General features: G+C 39.3%; 1 protein-coding gene across 1 annotated transcript in view; it reads right to left on the reverse strand.

The window, feature by feature from the left end:
• The window catches only part of LOC124545332 (serine/threonine-protein kinase BRSK2), a 204,196-nt gene that overhangs the window by 158,549 nt on the left and 32,461 nt on the right, over positions 1-13,186 (reverse strand). The window contains exons 4-5 of the mRNA XM_047124232.1: positions 11,393-11,533; positions 3,440-3,590 (exon numbers count right to left, since the gene is read on the reverse strand). Of these exons, the coding sequence (XP_046980188.1) occupies positions 3,440-3,590; positions 11,393-11,533 (292 nt within the window). The remainder of the gene's footprint in view (positions 1-3,439; positions 3,591-11,392; positions 11,534-13,186) is intronic.

Raw genomic sequence — 13,186 nt, forward strand, 5'->3', positions numbered from 1 at the left:
GAAAACTGAATGGACATATGCTCAAACAACAATATGACTGCACTACACCTGCCTATTGTTGCTGCAGACAAAAACATAATCTACTTTCTGAATAAACATTGTATTATCAGACACAGTACAGTTTCTACATCTACATCTACATCTACATACGTACTTCGCAATTCACCATATGGTGCGTGGTGGAGGGTACCTCGTACCACAACTATCATCTTCTCTCCCTGTTCCACTCCCAAACAGAACGAGGGAAATATGACTGCCTATATGCCTCTGTACGAGCCCTAATCTCTCTTATCTTATCTTTGTGGTCTTCCCGCAAAATGTAAGTTGGCGGCAGTAAAATTGTACTGCAGTCAGCTTCAAATGCTGGTTCTCTAAATTTCCTCAGTAGCGATTCACGAAAAGAACGCCTCCTTTCCTCTAGAGACTCCCACCCGAATTCCTGAAGCATTTCCGTAACACTTGCGTGATGATCAAACCTACCAGTAACAAATCTAGCAGCCCACCTCTGAATTGCTTCTGTGTCCTCCCTCAATCCGATGTGATAGGGATCCCAAACGCTCAAGCAGTACTCAAGAATAGGTCGTATTAATGTTTTATAAGTGGTCTCCTTTGCAGATGAACCACATCTTCCCAAAATTCTACCAATGATCCGAAGATGACTATCCGCCTTCCCCACAACTGCCATTACATGCTTGTCCCACTTCATATCACTCTGCAATGTTATGCCCGAATATTTAATCGACATGACTGTGTCAAGCGGTACACTACTAATGGAGTATTCAAACATTACAGGATTCTTTTTCCTATTCATCTGCATTAATTTACATTTATCTATATTTAGAGTTAGCTGCCATTCTTCTCACCAATCACAAATCCTGTCCAAGTTGTCTTGTATCCTCCTACAGTCACTCAATGACGACACCTTCCCGTACACCACAGCATCATCAGCAAACAGTCGCACATTGCTATCCACCCTATCCAAAAGATCATTTATGTAGATAGAAAACAACAGCGGACCTACCACACTTCCCTGGCGCACTCCAGATGATACCCTCACCTCCGATGAACACTCACCATCGAGAACAATGTACTGGGTTCTATTAATTAAGAAGTCTTCAAGCCACTCACATACTTGGGAACCAATCCCATATGCTCGTACCTTAGTTAGGAATCTGCAGTGGGGCACCGAGTCAAACGCTTTCCGGAAGTCAAGGAATATGGCATCCATCTGATACCCTTCATCCATGGTTCACAAGATACCATGTGAAAAAAGGGCGAGTTGCGTTTCGCAGGAGCGATGCTTTCTAAAGCTGTGCTGATGCATGGACAGCAACTTCTCTGTCTCATGAAATTCATTATATTCAAACTGAGAATATGTTCAAGAATCCTGCAACAAACTGATGTTAAGGATATTGGTCTGTAATTTGAGGATCTGTCCTTCTACCCTTCTTATATACATGCGTCACCTGCACTTTTTTCTAGTTTCTCAGGACTTTACGTTGGGCAAGAGGTTCACAATAAATGCAAGCTAAGTAAGGAGCCAATGCAGTAGAGTACTCCCTGTAAAACCGAATTGGAATCCCATCAGGACCTGGTGATTTATTTATTTTCAACCCGTTCAGCTGCTTCACAACCCCAGGGATGTCTATCACTATGTCCTCCATACGGGAATCTGTACGAGGCTCAAACGGCAGTATGTTTGTATAATCCTCCTGTGTGAAAGATTTCTCAAATGCTAAATTTACAATTTCAGCTTTTGTTTTGCTGTCTTCTGTTGCCAGGCCAAACTGATCAGTGAGTGACTGGATGGAAGCCTTCAACCTGCTTACCGATTTTACATAAGACCAGAATTTCCTTGGGTTTTCAGCAAGATCTTTTGCTAAGGTATGACGGTGGTAGTGGTTGAATGCTTCACGCATCGCTCTTTTTACAGCATCACAAATCTCTAACTTTTGCCTGTCCTCATTCTCCTGATCTTTCTTGTACCGTGAGTGCAACTGCCTTTGCTTCCTGAGCATTCTCCGAACTGCGCTGTTAAACCACAGTGGGTCTTTTCCATCTGTAACCCACTTTTTTGGTACACACTTGTCCAATGCGTGATTTACAATGTGTTTAAAATTTGCCCATAATTCTTACACGTCCATCGTACCGGAAGTAAATGAAGTCGATTCATTTACTAAGTGGGATGCTAACAACTCATACTATCCTTGATATTGTTTTCTGTACCCTGTCTTGCATGCGAAAATGAATGCTTGCAAAGAAAGCACTCATGAGGTGTAAGTATTTGAAACTATATTTAAAAAGCACATTGGTGTGATAACTGAACAACAGTGTGCTAATTCAGATAGAACACTGATACGGAAGGAAGCTTTCATGTTATTTTGAAAGGAACTGTTCCAGTCAATATGGGAAAAACACAGAAAACCTAAATATGAATTGCCTGACAGAGAATTGCAACATTGTCTTTCTGAATGTGAGTCTAGGGTCTTAACTAAACAGCCACCTCACTCGCCTGTATGTGATTAAATCCTTTACCTAAGAATCTGACCAAATTGCTTCGAATTCATACCTCAGTATTATGAAAAGGGTAGTTGCTACTCACCATACAGTGCAGATGCTGAGTTGCATAAAGGCGCAACAAAATGACTGATGTCAGCCAACAAGGCCTTCATCAGACAGATAGACACACACACACACACACACACACACACACACACACACACACACTTATGCAAACAAAACTCACTGGCTGCTGAGGCCACATATGATGGAAGTGTCATCCTCAATATTGAATACATCACAAACATTGGAATAAATTCTTATCTCTTTTCGTGAGGAAATGGTCAAAAATGACTAATGCTTACATTATGTGTTGTAGCAGGGAGGATATTCCATATGCTGACCCATCAGTCTTATCTCACTTTATCAGAATATGGCTGAAGGTGAGGATTGGTAATAGTGTGTCCAACAGTGAGTGTGGTGACACATTGAAACCAAGGCATTACAGACACATTCAAGTGTGTGGTAGGCAGTATTGTGTTGTGTCATGTTGATCACATTAATGATATAATCTCCTCACCTTCAGTTTCTTACGTAAACCTTCACTTGTGGGGCAAGGGGACCTCTACCCAATGCCATCAAAACTAACTGCAGTAGAAAGAAACATCTCATTTTATGATATCATTTAAGCAATAAGAACATGGCTCACTACCCTTCTGGGTTATGTCAATCATATCTGATAATGTGGATGCAAGTAAACATCTGAATCTCCAACATTCATTTTTGTTTAAGACTACTGTAATACTTTTTCTTCTTTACCATACTGCATACTAGAACGAATATATACTTAACGCATTTTGCTACTTCAAATTTTAAGGTTATGAATACATAAGATCATCTAAAATAAATGACACTTTTCTTTCTTATTTGGTATATTTACCCGTATAACTTCAGGGCAGGCATAGTGAGGCGATCCACAGCTAGTCTCCAGCATACTGCCAGCTGGCTGAAGAGATGCCATGCCAAAGTCAGCTATTTTTATGTTGTTTTTCTCATCCAACAGAAGATTTTCAGGTTTCAGATCTCGATGGCTGTGAGAAAAACAGGGGAAAAATGATCCACGATGGGTTTTAAAAGAAATTTGAAAAAAAAGAAAGCTTTCAGATTCAAAATTTGTTTCTTTTGGAACCTAATACATCACAAGAGAAGGTAATAAAGAAGGCATTACAGGAAAAAGGAGTGTAAGAGAATGAAAGGAAGGGACAAAAACTATCAGTAATCAAATGTCAGAAGGTAAACAAAACATCTGCAAATGAAAATAGGAACACAACATGAACAAATACCAGCTATCATACATGTTCATACTTTACTGTGTCACGTATGAAATCAACTGAACAAAGAAGTAGAAACAACAACTTTATTCTCTTTCAGCTATCAGTTCGACACAATTCTTTATCAGGACTGGCACTACCATGTAGGTAAACTATGTAGTTGTCTAGGACACTGAAATTTAGAGGGGACCAAATTTTGGGCAAACATCCAGAAAATTTTAACAAACTGGATTTTCAGTTTGTTTCTATTATTAGCACATTTACCAACCAAGCAGCATAATAATATGAAGGCAATAGTCTTGATGCCACACAATATGAGCCTTGTGCAGACTCAAACAACAATTGTGCATATCAGCAAGTAAAATGGATAATCTAAGTAAGAGAAAGGGAAATACTCTTGACATTTCTCCTGCCTTTTCCCTTCATGATTATAACACTTTGTTATTTGATGCTTATTGTTTTTCTGTATTTTGTTATTAAATACTGCAAATTGTTACCAAACAAACATGTATTATGTTCTACTGCCCATTTACAAACAAAATTTTACATTACAGAGTTGCTATTTTGGGGTGAGGATTAGAATAAATGACAGGGGAAGGACAAGCAGGGCAGATACATTACTTACCTGTGTGCGAAAGTATACAATATCAGTCCTGGTCTTAATTTCTATGAATCATTTGGGATTTAAATTTAGATTGTTTCTACTTTTCAGTGACCTCACTGGTGGCACTGACATGTTTTAGCAAACTACAGTTCCTTCAAGTAAATGTTACAATTTACTCTCTTATGCATTCTTTTCAGCTATTAAACACAAATATCACTACATCTAGAAGCCAAAAGAATTGTTTACATTTATCACTTCATACTCCCATAAGAAGAAGGGATCGGTTGGTAGGACATGTGTTGAGGCATCAAGGGATCACCAATTTAGTATTGGAGGGCAGTGTGGAGAGTAAAAATCATAGAGGGAGACCAAGAGATGAATACACTAAGCAAATTCAGAAGGGTGTAGGTTGCAGTAGGTACTGGGAGATGAAGAAGCTTGCACAGGATAGAGCAGCATGGAGAGCTGCATCAAACCAGTCTCAGAACTGAAGACCACAACAACAACAACACTCCCATAAGCCATCCCTCTGTTATTATTGTATCAGAAAATTAGTCATTTTGCACTCTCAAAATATAGCTCACAGCCAGCAGCTTTCACATCATCTGCCTCATCTCAAAAGTCAGGGTTCATGACCAATTAACAAAGCAAATGAAAATGAAGAAAAATCAAAAGGAACCAAGACATTTGGATATAAAATAGTCCACCAGAACATACAATACATAAAAAATAAGGTAAATCAATTAGAAATAATTCTACATGAAGAAACTCCCAATAATCTACCACTGACACAATGTCAACTAAATGTGCTTGAAATTTTAGATCTTACTTTACTAAATTATAATGAAGCAGGTAGCTCATTCAGAAGGAACAGTGAGGGTTGTAATATTAATCCATAACAAATAAAAAGAAACTCTATACACAGGCTTCATTTATTATGCAAAAAATATAATATTGAAAATGTAGTAGAAGTAACATGCCAAAAAATAATATGAAGTAGTTCTTCACTGTACATCCTGAATGTCTACAGACAGCAAAATGGATGCACAGACACGTTCATTAAAAATGTTGGGGAACTCCTACATATCATTCCAAGCAAAAGCTGTGTACTCATACCACTAGGTGATCTGAACATACACTCCTGGAAATGGAAAAAAGAACACATTGACACCGGTGTGTCAGACCCACCATACTTGCTCCAGACACTGCGAGAGGGCTGTACAAGCAATGATCACACGCACGGCACAGCGGACACACCAGGAACCGCGGTGTTGGCCGTCGAATGGCGCTAGCTGCGCAGCATTTGTGCACCGCCGCCGTCAGTGTCAGCCAGTTTGCCATGGCATACGGAGCTCCATCGCAGTCTTTAACACTGGTATCATGCCGCGACAGCGTGGACGTGAACCGTATGTGCAGTTGACGGACTTTGAGCGAGGTCGTATAGTGGGCATGCGGGAGGCCGGGTGGACGTACCGCCGAATTGCTCAACACGTGGGGCATGAGGTCTCCACAGTACATCGATGTTGTCGCCAGTGGTCGGCGGAAGGTGCACGTGCCCGTTGACCTGGGACCGGACCGCAGCGACGCACGGATGCACGCCAAGACTGTAGGATCCTATGCAGTGCCGTAGGGGACCGCACCGCCACTTCCCAGCTAATTAGGGACACTGTTGCTCCTGGGGTATCGGCGAGGACCATTCGCAACCGTCTCCATGAAGCTGGGCTACGGTCCCGCACACCGTTAGGCCGTCTTCCGCTCACGCCCCAACATCGTGCAGCCCGCCTCCAGTGGTGTCGCGACAGGCGTGAATGGAGGGACGAATGGAGACGTGTCGTCTTCAGCAATGAGAGTCGCTTCTGCCTTGGTGCCAATGATGGTCGTATGCGTGTTTGGCGCCGTGCAGGTGAGCACCACAATCAGGACTGCATACGACCGAGGCACACAGGGCCAACACCCGGCATCATGGTGTGGGGAGCGATCTCCTACACTGGCTGTACACCACTGGTGATCGTCGAGGTGACACTGAATAGTGCACGGTACATCCAAACCGTCATCGAACCCATCGTTCTACCATTCCTAGACCGGCAAGGGAACTTGCTGTTCCAACAGGACAAAGCACGTCCGGATGTATCCCGTGCCACCCAACGTGCTCTAGAAGGTGTAAGTCAACTACCCTGGCCAGCAAGATCTCCGGATCTGTCCCCCATTGAGCATGTTTGGGACTGGATGAAGCGTCGTCTCACGCGGTCTGCACGTCCAGCACGAACGCTGGTCCAACTGAGGCGCCAGGTGGAAATGGCATGGCAAGCCGTTCCACAGGACTACATCCAGCATCTCTACGATCGTCTCCATGGGAGAATAGCAGCCTGCATTGCTGCGAAAGGTGGATATACACTGTACTAGTGCCGACATTGTGCATGCTCTGTTGCCTGTGTCTATGTGCCTGTGGTTCTGTCAGTGTGATCATGTGATGTATCTGACCCCAGGAATGTGTCAATAAAGTTTCCCCTTCCTGGGACAATGAATTCACGGTGTTCTTATTTCAATTTCCAGGAGTGTATATCACAAGATTCCAATGATAGGGGAACTTTTTAAGACAGTGAAAACAGATGGCTTAAATAATTTAATACTGAATCTGACACTTATAATATGTACGCAAATAGATAATATATTCAGAAATCTGTGTGACTTCCAATACAAAATTGAAGTTATAGAACCAGCTCTATCAGACCATGATGCAATAAAAATGTACTTAAAACAATGTCACCACCAAATAAAAGGTAATGTCGAAATGGAAAAAAAACCAACAACTCACAAACTTAAACTTCAAAAATTAGGATGGGAAATGGTGAAAATAGATTCTTTACTAGATCATAAAGTGACAACTTTTTTCACTATCTTTTCCTGTTATCTCAATACAATATTCCCAGTAAAAAAAGGCCAATACCAAAACACCAATAAAAGCAAATAATGGACAATGAAAGGTATTTTGATCACTAGGAACAAGATAAAAATTTAGCACAGAATATAAAAGGCTAGCAATGATAAAAACATTAAAGTCTATTTCAGAAAATATAAAAAATACATGCACTGCATGCAGTCAAACTACTAGACACAAAGACTTAACACAAGTAGTGCTGACAATAAAGGTAAGGCTTGCTGGTACATTATAAATACAAGATTGTACACCATGAAACTCACAGGAATACAACAAAATACAGTTTATAATCAGCAAAAAATCTACAACAGAATAGAGTAATATCATCTATCTCTTGAATGACCATTTCGGCACAGCAGGCCAAAAGTAAGAGAAAATGCAATAACACATAAAAACATGTCAGTATCCATAAAATAAGAGTGGTACTGTGTCCAGTGAGATAACAAAAAGCCTGAAATCTAAAGGCTTTTGGGGGGGGGGGGGGGGGGGGACTATAGAAATGAAACATAGGAAAACAAATAACATCTTACACACTTAATCAACATGTCATTCCTGGAAGGAATTTTTTCAAATTTGTTAAAGACAGCCTTGATAAAACCAGTTCAGACAAAGGGAAATGAATACAAACCAGAAAATTATAGATCCACAGCTCTTTTGCCAATCATATTGAAAATGACCTTATGCACAGACACTCATTGGATTTCTAATGAAATTTAAATTAACCAATTTGAAGAACCAATTGGCACCCAAGAGGTCAATGCAGTCATTGATCTCACTGAGAGTATCTTAACCAAACTAAGACTCTAAAAATAAATGTGTAGGAGTATTTATGGGTCTAATAACAGCCTTTGCCTGGATAGACCACAAAACTTTAGTAGGAATATTAGGACTATATCATGTAAGAGCAAACACAGGACTTGGACCCTATCATAACTGACAAAAAGGAGCCACAACTGTTGTGTGGCACTTTGAATGCAGGAAAGAGTGTAGAAATGTTTCCATACATAGTGGATTAGAAATGGAACATGGGCAGAAAGGTCAAACAGATTAGAAGGTCATAATTTTGATTTCATTATTAACTTCTGCTTTCACAATTTGTTTAATATGTGCCAGGATATGTCAATGAGCAAGACTTGCACCTGGTGGCCAAAATTGGAAATAATTTTTTCTAGCATACATTGGTTCCACATTAACACATCAGCATATCCACCAAGCTTCACTACCGTATGATAATTACAGCCCACATTGGACCTCCATGTGTAACTGTACTTTAATTAGAACCCCTGGTAGATGAATTGACAGAAAAAATTTGAACCAGTGAGCAATAAAATGTTGCAATATCTGCCACCACAAATCAAGAACATCAACTGTCATCACATCTGTTTGAGATTTTGTGGATTAATATCCCACAAAATTTTGCAGTGGAAGATAGCAGTAAGACAATGTTGTGAGTGTGTTCTGCAACAAACAAGGAGACAAATTTATCCAAGAAACTTATAAAAAAGAACAGACAGATGTCTCATTATGACCCAAACAGTATAACTGAGTCTTTGTGATACATTACACTGCAAGTAATAATTTACAATGCAACCCCCTTGGATACTAAATACACTAGGTTGGTGAATAATTTCATAATACTTTTCCTTAACTTTAATAAACACAACAGATACACATATCAGAGACTTTAGTCATCTATAATACATTCTCTTTCACTATTTACAACAGCTTGCAAATTCAGGGGTAAATTTTTCAGTTGAAAAGATGAAATCTAATTGTGCAATATCAGGGTGGAATAACTTCCCAATCCAAATTCTGTATAGTGTGTTTTGTCAGTCTAGCAGATTGTAGGCAGGTGTTATCATAGAGGGCATCACTTCATACCGTCTTCCTGGTCATTCTTTGATTGTGTCTGCAAGACAACTCAGTTGTTGACAGTGTATGTCAACAGTGATGGCTACACCTCAGGGTTGCAATTGACAGTACTCCACACCATTTCTGTTCCACCAGATTCATAACATTATCTTTTGTGGATGCACATAGGTCTTTGTATGGGAAGTTTCCTTTCTTTTCCTTATGTTAGCATAAGGACACCATTTCTCATCATCAGTAAAGATACAGGATAGGAATGGCTGGTGTTGTTCATGAGTCAGTTGATGATGAGCAAGTAGAGATGCACATATGTCCACCTGCTTATTTTTGTGAATTTGGCTTAGAGCACGTGGTACCCGTACACCCAATTTCTGAACCTTCTCTGTTGCATGCAAATGTCACACAATGGTGGAATGATCACATTTCATCACATCTGCCAGGTACTGAGTAAAGTGATATGGATCTTAGTGGATTAATGCGCTTAAATGATCTTCACCAAACTCCAAAGATCTTCTTGAATGTAGAGTGTCACTAAAGTCAAAACGATCCTTCTTAAAACAGGAAAACCATTTTCTTGCCTTGCTCTGTCCAACGGCATTATCCAATGTAAGACACAAATCTTTCAGGTCACCTTGTCATTCCTCTATGAACTCAAACAAAAGTGTTTGTTGTAAATGTTCCAGTTTCTCCATTTGGCACTCCCATTTTCTAGTGTGCACAGCTCCAATCACTATCTCCGATAGACAATATGTAGACTCAAATAGCAACAGTAAAGTACAAATAGAAAACTGATAAATAAACACAAAGCAACCACAGTTCAACAATCAAAACAAAAATGAATCCAAATCTATGAGAAGAAATGCTTTGAAGTTGGGTATAGCCAAAATTTATTGGCAGTTTGTAGATTATTTTCTTCTTAATTTTATTCCTAAGACTGATTACCATCAACAACTAAGAGACACTTAGGTAAAAAATAGAAAGAATGTGTGTCCAAATATACAGGGCATTTCAAAATGAATGTACAGATTCTAAACCTTTGTAGCATTTATTTCATTCAGCTTACAGTTATAAATAATACATCAAATGAAAGAGCAGCTAAAACAGTTTATCTTACAAATGTTCAATGAGGCCACCATTCATTTGACATTGAATCAGTATGGGAGCTCTTCCCAAACCTTGATCAGTGGGTCCAGTATAACTGTTGCAACGATGCTGTTTCTAAAGTTGGGTGGCTCAGCTGGTAGCGGAGAAACACACACAACATTCTTCATGAATCACCAAATGTAAAAGCGAGATTGAATCAGTTTGTGTGTGTGAAGATGGAGGTCATGCAAAACAAGCTTTGTCATTTGGCCCCTTGCAGCAAATCTAGCGGTAAGGAACAAAGTCGTTTAACCAATCATGCATTGAGTTATGCCAGTGAGAAGGCACACATCCTGCTACCAAATAAAGTTCTGTGGTTAGCTTCTTCCAGTTCAGGAAAAGGGCCAAACTCTAGTGCATTAAGATAAGAAGCACCAGTTACAGTTGCTTCACAGAAAAAGAATGGCTCAAACTTTCCACTGGCACATGAGAGAAAAATTCAACTTAAGGTAGTCCTGTTCCAGCTGTACCATCTCATGGGGACTTGTTGTCTCCCCAGATGCACACATTACATGTGTTCACATTTCCACTTACATAAAATGTCAATTCATCACTGAAGATCTTCATTGACATGCAGCAATGTTTTGTTTTGCAAAGTTGGCATGTAAATTATACACTGTAGGCTTTAGAGCTTGTAACAACTGCAAATGATAAGGACATAGTTGCAAACATCTCCTCTAAACAAAAGTCTCCACACAGACATCATTGGAACTGCTAAATCACAACTACCCATCTGAACTGATTTCTTGGGGCTATGTGTGAAAGGGTCTCACTCATTCAGCACGTTCTTCGGTCACTCTTGGCTCCTTCCATTCTCTCCCCTTTGTATGTCGGTACAAAAACAAAACTGTTTGAGTTGCTCTTTAATTTGATGTATTATTTATAACTGTAAGTTGAACATAATAAATGCAACAAAGCCTTAAAACCTGTATATTCATTTCTTACTCTTAACAAGCATAAGATTTATGAATTTTACTACTCGAAAACGTTGATTTATGCTTTCCTTACCAGATAGAATGGCTGTGGCAGAAGTCAAGGGCAGAAATTATCTGACGGAAAAATCTCCTTGCTTCCTTTGGAGTCAGACGACCTTTCTTCACCAGATAATCAAACAGTTCTCCACCAGATACGTGTTCTAGCACCAAATACCTGCACAGAAGAAAGGACATAATGATAAATTTAAGACAATAGAAAGTCTTATTAATATTATATTTTATAAGATTCTTACAGGATGCACAGTAAAACAGTCAGTAAAGCCTTGCTATTTGAGCATAATCAGCACCAAGCGCTTGCTTTGTTCTTACCCTCTATATTTGTTTTCCAACATATTTTTCCTCCTGACTTCTATTACATTCATTGAAACACACAGATTTCAGTAATAAATTGAAATGTTAACGATTTTATTATGTAATTATTTGTGAGCTTTAAGACTTTCTGATTGTATTGTTTGTGAAAATAGATTTAGACATTCTGCACAATCTTTCTGAAGTATTCGTCAGATCATCTTCACTTTCATTGGATTGATGAAAAGTTGAACACATCCTCTCTAGTTTTTTATCTTTGTATAGAACTTTTACCACTATTTAGTACTATTCATTGCCTCTATAAGTCAGTTTTTCTATTCAAGATTCACTTCTCTGTTTCTCACTGATGTAGGCCTACATATTGGTGTAGTCCACTGCTGGGTTTATTTTACTAATGTACTGCCTAGTATCAGTCTTTTACTTTTTTTCATTTTTAAAAGGAGCAGAGAGATATGCCTCAGATCCCGTTAAGCATAAGATTTACATTTTTTATCATCATATTATCTAACATCAGTTCTGAGACCAATTTGAAAATACAAATTTCTATTTTCTCTTTCCACATCATGTTAAGAACAATAGATGTGGCTGCATTGAATGAATTCACAATTGTGAATAAGGATGACCATCAGTTGTAGACTGGAATGATGACAATGACAATTTGTGCTGGACCAGTACTCGAACCTGGATTTCCCACTTATTGCGAGCAGTTGCCTTGCCATTTGCTTATCCATGCATGACTCATGGCCAGACCCAAACTTCCATATGTCATCAACCATGTTCCTATTACCTGTGCTGATATGTATGTTCCCATACAGGTCAGACGTAGTACTTGAAAGTCACTTGCCTGGTATCAGAAGCTCAATATGATATTGCATGCTTGCGTTATTCTGATTATGATGCATGCATGTCCAAAAGATGCATTGTATTGCATAAATGTGGTTGGTTGTAGTATTTTCAAACTTAACTTAAAATTTTCACATTTAAAGTTAACAGTGATTTCTCATAAATATTTAATAAGGCAGCCGAATGATTTGACAGTATGTGCTTTGAACTTGTGTCTGCTGTTCAAGGTAGTATGGAAAAGATTACTTGGACATCACGAGTTGCAGTGCACAGCATTTTCAGACACATCTTAGCACTGTTGATAGTTGCTATATTAAATGACAACTTGTTACTACAGTTAATAATGAAAATATCAGCGAATATTTTTACTTATAAAGATACTGCAAAATTCCACCTGGAATAGTAAAAATCATATCGGAAAACACAAGTATTCAATAGATAAAGAAATCATTGTGCAATAGATAGGCACATAACCATGGAGTTAAGCCTTTCTCCTGACCTCTCATCTCCCCTCCCCTGCCATATCCACAAAGTGGGAGGGTGAGGGCTACACTTTATTCTAATACAATAACACAACTGTGGAGTGGTTGGCTGAGATGGTGTAACCAGAGGGAGGGAGGATGAGCGAACCAAGGAAAATGAGACAGAAAGAGGA

The sequence above is a fragment of the Schistocerca americana genome, chromosome 8 (assembly GCF_021461395.2).
Source record: "Schistocerca americana isolate TAMUIC-IGC-003095 chromosome 8, iqSchAmer2.1, whole genome shotgun sequence".
Lineage (NCBI taxonomy): Eukaryota > Metazoa > Arthropoda > Insecta > Orthoptera > Acrididae > Schistocerca > Schistocerca americana.